The following is an 8,715-nucleotide window of genomic DNA, read 5'->3' as shown; positions in this document are numbered from 1 at the left end:
AGAGGGCGCCAGATCTTGTTACGGATGGTTGTGAGCCACCATGTGGTTGCTGGGATTTGAACTCCGGACCTTTGGAAGAGCAGTTGGGTGCTCTTACCCACTGAGCCATCTCACCAGCCCAACTCTTGTTTCTTTAGCCTGGTTTTATTTAGCACATACATCATTGTACGACAATGTTCCACATTTAATAAACCCATTCAACTCTGGAAGGGACACTGTAAGAGAAGAGAACTCTGTTCTATTTATTACTTAGTCCTTAGCTATGGCATGCAAGTGTACAAAGTACGGTGGCTTTGCACCCAAACTCTGATGTACTTACAGTGACCAAAATTAACAGACCCTTAAAGCTGGGCTTAGTGCTACAGGCCACAACCCCCAGCACTTGGGAAGGAGAAGCAGAAAGATCCTGGCTTCAAATTGAACACTGTCTTCAAAAGGAAACTTAGCAGCCAGAGAGCTGGCTCAGCTGCTGTAAGCAGTTGCAAGGGAAGCCTGGAAAACGGAGCTTCACTCTTGGAACTCATGCAGAGGCTGGAGGAGAGAACCTCTTCCCCAGAGCTGTCAGCCAGCTGTGAGCCCCCCCCCCCCCCACACACCCATACAAATACACACTTCCCAACTTCCCATACAGGAATCTTTCGTATTACTCCTAATCTGTCATTCCTTTTTTTTTTTTAATATCATGTGTGCCAGAGAAGGCATCATCAGATCCCCTGGAACTGAAGTTGCAGATGGCTGTGAGCGGCCCCATGGCTGCTGGGAAAGGAAGCTGGGTCTCTGGAAGAGCAGCCAATGCTCTGACCTGCTGAAGTGTCTCTTCAGCTCCTCATCATTTCCCCAACTCTACCAGTCATGCGTGGTGTGTGTGTGTGTGTGTTTGAGTCAAGGTCTCAGTGTGCTGTTCTGGCTGGCCTGGAACACGCTATATAGATGAGGTAGGCCTCAAACTCACAGAAACTCACCTGCCCCTGCTTCCCAAATGCTGGGAAGGGTTAACACATGTGCTGGGGAGATGGTTCAGAAAATAAGAGTCCTCATTGCTCCTGCAGAGACCTGACTCTGGTTCCCAGCACTCACGTGGCTGCTCAAAGCACCTGTAACCCCAGTTCCACAGCATCATCTGACCTCCAGTGGCGCCTGCACTCACACATGCCCATATCCACATGCAGCCACAGAACTACACAGAAAAATAAATCCTCTCATGGTACGTATCACATCTGCCCTTCGCTAGTAAGTTGATGCTCTAACAGATGATCCATATTCATAGCTGTGTATGCTTCAAGCAATTTGTAGACCAGATAAACCTTACACTTCAGTTTCAGCTTGAGGGCACTTACAAGCTAAGGAGACACTGGCAACGGTAGTAGAGACAGAGAAAGGGAGGGAGGGAGGGAGAGAGAGAGAGGAAAGAGGAGGAGGAAGAGAAGAGGGAGGGGGAGGGACGAGAGGACAAAAAGGCAAGTATACAAGAAACAATTTTGAAGGCACCAAATAAGCTTTCCCAAAGGCAGAAAGCAATCAACTGGCCGACCTAGCTGTGATGCCCATGAACTACATAACAACCAGCACGGCATAACAATCCTAAGGGTGCATTTCGTGGTGGTTATGCCCTCCTCGTGCTCATGCGAAAAATGACCATCAAGTTTGCAACGTACTTTTTAAAAGAATAATCTACTTGCTTTCTCTCTCTGTGTGTGTGCATGTGTGAGCGCATAGAGGTCGAAGGACAACTAATGAGAGTCAGGTATCGCCTCTCTCACCATGCTGAACCCGGGCTCAAACTCTTGTCGGATGGCTTGGCGGGAAGCGCCTTTCCCCCTGAGCCTGCAAAGGTATAAGTAGCATTCCACTTGAAATGCGCTGTGGGAGGACGCAAACTCCCATAGCCTTGCCCAAACCGAAGTCCTCCAAAGGATGTGCAGGTCTCTGGGACTGTTGCCGAAGCAACAGGTGCTCGGGCCGTGACCTCCCTCGGGACAAGGGGCCGGGCCAGTTACCTGCTCGGCCTCCGCCAGCCACAGCCACAGCTGCCGCCACGTCTGGAACTTGTACCTGTCGCTGAACAAGAAGCACATCTCGCGGCTGGCGTAGCGGGCCGCCAGCGGAGAACGGTAGCTTTCAGCACTGCCAGGGTCGCCGGCTGCAGCCATTTTCAACACGCGACCAGGACACCGCGGACACCAGCAGCAGGGCCAAAAGCGGAAGGCTGGCGTGCGTGGGGCGGGACTTCCTCCTCTGGCCCCGCCCCGCGTGTAACGGGGGCCTGGAAGGTAAAGATGGTCCAAGTTTGGCTCGTCGCCCCTAAGGGTCAACGCTTTTCTCTTGGTTTCTACGAAACACGATTATAAAGCTTCGTAAATCTCTGCCCCACGCTCTGCCTCCTCAGTTTTGCCATCTGAGGAAGGCACATTAAGACCCGCGTTTAGGGATGGTGAGATGGCTCAGTGGTTAAGAGCACCGACTGCTCTTCCAAAGGTCCTGAGTTCAAATCCCAGCAACCACATGGTGGCTCACAACCATCTGTAATGAGATCTGATGCCCTCTTCTGGAGTGTCTGAAGACAGCTACAGTGTACTCACATATAATAACATATAATAAAATAAAATAAATAAATCTTTAAAAAAAAAAAAAGACCCGCGTTTAACCCAGAGAGGAAAGTTGCAGAGGCATTCGGAGGGACCCCAGGAAGGAGCCCTAGTGGACACTTGGAGTACTGCAGTCCCGCTGGAGCCAGGCTCAGCTGGAGACCGCCTATAAAAATTCAAAGTTTCCGTATCAGAATAAAGCTGAAAATAGCATACATTTAAAAAAAAAAAAAAAACAGACACACACACACACACAGCCGGGCGTGGTGGCGCACGCCTTTAATCCCAGCACTCGGGAGGCAGAGGCAAGCGGATTTCTGAATTCGAGGCCAGCCTGGTCTACAAAGTGAGTTCCAGGACAACCAGGGCTATACAGAGAAACCCTGTCTCAAAAAAACCAAAAATAAAAAATAAAATAATAATAATAATTTGAGGCCAGCTGGTCTCCAGAGCGAGTTCCAGCCAGAGAAAACCTGTCTCCAAAACAAACAAACACAAAACAGAAAACAAAAAAAACTCGTCCAGCAACATAAAGAGACCCACACGAGGCAAGGTACATTAGATCTGAGCACTGCTCCCTCTTCCCCACACAACCACTCCCTCAAGGCTTCCTTCCATGGCTCCTTAGTGTCTCCTCTTCCTGAGCTCAGGACTTAGCTGTTGCCAGAATAGTTTGTACATCAGATAAACCTACCAGACACCTGCGCCCAAGGTCCTCGATTGGATTGGAGGCTGTGGGCAGATGTATGCTGAAAAGAACGTGTTCCTGGAACTTTGTACTCTGGACTGATTTGGGGGTATAGTTGCTTGGATATGCTGTAGCAGCTCACTGTTCTCTTCCACAGAGATCCTTGCAGAGCCAATCCTTCCCAGGCTCTGTAGTCCTCTCTCCTGACTCTGCTTCACTTGGCCTCTGGTTACTTTTCCTCTGGTTACTTTTTTACTTTTCCTCATTGAACCATAGCTTCAGCTGTTAGCTTTCTACTTGGTCCTGTTTCCTTTTCTGACTTTATTTTTGCAAGACAGAGTGATACTCTGTAGCCTTAACTGGCCTGGGACTCACTATGTAGAGATCTGTCTGCCTTTGACTCCTGAGTGCTCACATTAAAGGCATGGGTCACCAGCCCAGGTGGTTTTGTGGTAGTTGTTGTTTGGTTTTGTTTTTTAATGCATGGACTTCTGCTAAATAGCATCAGCTACCTTAGTTCTGGTTACTGTGGAGGCCCCTGCTTTTTGGCTTGTCTCCTCACTAACCACTCACAGCAATTCCACGGTTGTCCGTCCAGTACCTTTGGCAAGTTATTTAATCTCGTGGCAGTTAGAATTCTTGCCTGAAAAATATGGCTGATGCCACCAAGGGCACAGTGAGGTAAGAAGACAAGGAAAACCAAGTCGTGGCAGCACATGCCTTTAGTCCCAGCAATCGGGTAGCAAAGGCAGTCATCTGATCTCTGTGAGTTCGAGGCCAGCCTTGTCTACAGAGCGAGTTCCAGGCAGCCAAGGCTACACAGAGAAACCCTGTCTTGAGAAGAAAATGCTGGATCTCTGACTGGGACAAAGGGCCCAACCAGTATCCTCTTCTGCTTGCCTAGTATTCCATTGTAACTTCTGTCTCCTCCTCCTCTTTCCTGTCCGCTCCCATCTCTTGTTTTTTTTTCTTTTCTTTTCTTTTCTTTTCTTTTCTTTTCTTTTCTTTCTTTCTTTTTTTTTTTTTTTTTTTTTTTTTTTTTTTTTTTTTTTTTTTTGAGACAGGGTTTCTTTGTGTAGCCCTGGCTATCCTGGAGCTCAGAGATCAGCCTGCCTCTGTCTCCTGAGTGCTGGGATTAAAGGTGTGCGCCACCACCTGGCTTCCAGTGCGCATCTTATATCGTTTTCATTTTGCATCCAATTGCTTCTATTTCTCTCTCTTTTTTTTTCCTCTCCCTTTTCTCCTGTACTCATTTACCCATCCAGGCTGATGGAAGTGTTTAGCACTTTGGTCAACTTCCCTCCTCCATCCTTCAACTCTTCCCCACTTCCCCTCAAGCCACCACTCACACTGCTCTGCAGGGAACCACCCAGCCTTCCGCTGGAACGCTTACCTTGCATCCATGAGTCCTCCACAGCGTTGGCTTGACTCGAGCCTAGGTACCCCAATTTGGCTGTCACTGTTACCTGAAGCAGCATCTCTCAACGTGTGGACTTTTTATTTTTATTTAATATGTTTGAGTCTTATATGTCTGTGCACTACATGCATGCGGTGCTCAAGGGTGCCAGAAGAGGGCACCAGGTCCCCTGGGGCTAGAGTACATATAGTTCTGAGCTGAGATCAATGCCAGGAATGGATTCCAGGTCCTCTGGGAGAGCAGTCAGTGCTCTTAATTGCTAAGTCATCTCTCCAGCCCAGGGATTTTGAGTTCCCCCCCATCTTACTTGTGGCCTAATTCAGTGAACAAGTCTTCAAAAATATTTTTTAAATAGATTTATTTTGTTTTATATATTTTGCTTACACATATATGTGCATCAAGTATGTGCCTGATGCCTGCAGAGGTCAGAAGAGGGCAATGTATTCCATGGAACTGGACTTACGGATGGTTGTGATGTGACAGAAAGTGTTCATGAACCCCAAAAGACCACCAAGGAGCCAATTCCGATGCAATCACACTAGGGTCTCTTTATTTAAGCTCAAGCTTGGGACACACCACCATCTCTAACGCAGTAGAGCAGGAGGGCAGGAGGGTACAGTCCTGAGCCCAGTTTCAGGCAAGCATTTATAGGAGCAAGAAGAAGGTATCTAGCCAGGCACACATTTGTTTGGGGGGGGGGTGAGCTATGGCCTTTAACATAATTGGCTGGTGCTGGGAGCCAAAGCATGAACTTTTTTTTTTTTCTTTCTTTCTTTCTTTCTTTCTTTCTTTCTTTCTTTCTTTCTTTTTTTTTTGGTTTTTCGAGACAGGGTTTTTCTGTGTAGCCCTGGCTGTCCTGGAACTCACTTTGTAGACCAGGCTGGCCTCGAACTCAGAAACCCGCCTGCCTCTGCCTCCCACGTGCTGGGATTACAGGCGTGCGCCACCGCGCCCGGCTCCATAAACTTAACTTCTGTCTGTTTTCCTTCTGATTGATGGTTCTTCGGAAGTGAGGTGCCAGGGGTAGACTTGTAACCTGAAGGTGTAGAATTGTTGGAGAATAGCCTGGAAACTGGTGCTAGACACCAGTTTTGTTGGGGGGAGGGCAGAGGTAACCTGGAAACTGGTACTAGGTTAATTAGTTAATTCCAGTTCAACCTTAGGTCAGGTTCTCTAAGGTGGAGTCTGAACCCAAAGGACCTGGTCGCTTAGTGAATCTTCATATGAGTTCTGGGAATTGAACAAGGTCTCTGCAAGAGCAGCAAGGGCTCTTACCCACTGAGCCATCTCTGATGCCTCTTCTTGGTTTTATTCCTTTATCTTTCTTTGAGACAGGGTCTCATGTAGCCTCGTCTGGCCTCACACTTGTATAGTCAAGGATGACCTTTAACCTCCATGCTTTTGCTTCCACTTCCTAAGTGGTGTGATTACAAAGGTGAACTGCCAGCATCCCTTCTTTTGTGCATGCTAGGCAAGTACCTAAATCTCCAGCGTTATGCTTATAATGGTCCCCTTCTAAGATGCCTGACCTCAGTCTAGGCCCTGTATGTACTAGGCAGGTGTCTAGTCTACACTGCATCTCCAACTTAAGCGTTTCCCATTTAAGGTCTTTGGTTTTCCAGCTTCATTCTCAAAAAGCAAGCAAGCAAGCAAACAAACAAAAAACCCCACAAAAATAAAAACCTTTGGCCAGCAAGATGGCTCAGTGGACGAAGAGGTTTCCTGATAACCAGAGTTCAATTCCCAGGTGAAAAGAGAGAACTGAGTCCTGAAAATCATTTGATACTCCTCAACCCAAATACATAAATGTAATAAAAATGTATATAAAAACCTTTTGGCTGGCCATTCCTTTCATCACTGCCCTGGGCTGTTACAGAGAGAAACTGTGTCTCAAATTTTAAGTCTTTATTATATATACTATTTATTGAGTGCTCTATTTGCATGTTCATCTACATGCCAGAGGAGAACATCAGATAATATTATATGATGGCTGTGAGTCACCATGTGGTTGCTAGGAATTGAACTCATGACTTCTGGAAGAGCCCTTACTGCTCTTAACCACTGAGCCATCTCTCCAGCCCCCATATTTATATGTTTGAGATGGGATCTTACCCTACAGCCCAAGCTAGCCTCAAACCTGAGGGGATCCTTCAGCCTCTCAGCCTCAGGCAGGTTTTGCAAGTGTGAGTCAGCATGGGTTGGTTTTTCCCTATAATATTCTAGTGCCGTGAGGATCTCGCGTCTTCCACACACAAAGTGGAGGCCTTCTGACTCTATGAGATGAAATTGGCTGAGTGTGGAGAGTTCTGGTGGGGAATCTGGAGTCAGGGGTACTGGTACATGGAAGTCACATGTAAAAAGCTCCTTGGAAATGAGGGTAGTTGAGGTGTTATTCTAATGGGATGTCACTAAAGGTTGGAACATGACTTTATCAGATTTGTATTACAAAGTATATCCTATTACATATAAACTACAAGAACAGGGGACTGGGCAGGAAAAATCAGCTTGAGTAATGCGGTGGTAAAACCAGGTGTGGTGGCTATCCTTTAATCCCAGCATTCGAGAAGCTCAATTAGGAACACTGTCGTGTTTGAGGCTAGCCTGAGCTATACAAGGCTTTCCAGGCTAGCCTAACTACACAGTGAGGTTGTGTCTCAAAACACCAAAGAGAGGGAGATATTGTTGCTGTGTTGCACAAACTAGTGTCCATCTTCTGGGTTCAAGGAATCCTCCTGCCTCAGCCTCCTGAGTGAGCAGGGTATAGCGTAGCAGAGATTTCAATCATTGGGAAGGCAGTGGTAGACTGAACTGATTGGAGAAATGTGGAACTTGTGTAGGTATTGCAGCAGGGAGTTAAGGCTGAGTTTACAGACTCCATATTTGACCCCTTCTCTCTCAGCTGCATTGGGTTCATTTTGAATGCTGGTACAAACCTGAAACTGCTCAAGTGTCAGGAAAAGGAGCAGGGGAATGCATGGGCATTAAATAGCAATGCTCCTGACATCATAGACTGTAACTTCTACAAAGTGTAACATCAAAGAACAGAAGATAGCTGAGAGGACAGGAAGTCACACTGTGGTCTAGGATGCACATTTGGGATTCTGGGACCAAGTTTCCAGAGTACAGCTGTGGAGGTATGGAGGAAGGAGTAAAGGTGCCCTGTGGTGGTTTGAATATGGTTGGCCCAGGGAGTGGCACTATTTGGAGGTGTGGCCTTGTTGGAGGAAATGTGTTACATGGGTTTTAAGACCCTCGTCCTAGCTGCCTGGAAGCCAGTCTTCTCCCGTCTGCCTCTGGAAAGAGATGTAGAACTCTCAGCTCCTCCAGCTCCATATCTGCCTGGATGCTGTCATGCTGTTGCCTGGATAATGGACTGAACATCTGAATCTGTAAGCTAGCCCCAATTAAATGTTGTCTTTTGCCCGGCAGTGGTGGCCCACGCCTTTAATCCCAGCATTTGGGAGGCAGAGGCAGGTGGATTTTCTGAGTTTGAGGCCAGCCTGGTCTACAGAGTGAGTTCCAGGACAGCCAGGGCTACACAGAGAAACCCTGTCTCAAACCCTTCCCCCTGCCCCTAAGACATGCCCTGACACTGGATGGATGGTCTCACAAAGCCTAGGGTTCCACAAACATACTACATAGGCATGAAAGACCACACACCACTCATTCTCCTGTCTCCATTTCCTGAGAGCTGAGGTTTTAACCTGCACCTCCAACCCTACTGGTTGAAATTTAAAGCCTTTGGTAATGAAGGTCTCATATTGAAGGTTTCTGTTGTTTTGCTGACCTCCATTTCTGAAGCCAAAACCTAAACAAGACATGGGCTTAGGATAGGCAGATCCTTAATATATACAGTCCACCCCACATTTCCCAGTGTTTATATACACTTTTATTTATTTATTTATTTATTTATTTATTTATTTATTTTTGTTTTTTTTTTTGTTTTTTCGAGACAGGGTTTCTCTGTGTAGCCCTGGCTGTCCTGGCACTCACTTTGTAGACCAGGCTGGCCTCAAACTCAGAAA

General features: G+C 47.0%; 1 protein-coding gene across 1 annotated transcript in view; it reads right to left on the bottom strand.

Moving 5' to 3' along the window:
- Adsl (adenylosuccinate lyase) overlaps nucleotides 1-2,200 on the bottom strand; it is a 20,217-nt gene extending 18,017 nt beyond the window's left edge. The window contains exon 1 of the mRNA XM_021182892.1: nucleotides 1,998-2,200. Coding sequence (XP_021038551.1) covers nucleotides 1,998-2,150 — 153 coding nt within the window. The 5' untranslated portion in view covers nucleotides 2,151-2,200. The remainder of the gene's footprint in view (nucleotides 1-1,997) is intronic.
- Between the last annotated feature and the right edge of the window lie 6,515 nt (nucleotides 2,201-8,715).

Source organism: Mus caroli, chromosome 15 (assembly GCF_900094665.2).
Source record: "Mus caroli chromosome 15, CAROLI_EIJ_v1.1, whole genome shotgun sequence".
Taxonomy (NCBI): domain Eukaryota; kingdom Metazoa; phylum Chordata; class Mammalia; order Rodentia; family Muridae; genus Mus; species Mus caroli.
The sequence above is the reverse complement of the archived record's forward strand: the minus strand, read 5'-3'. Positions and strand labels throughout refer to the sequence as shown.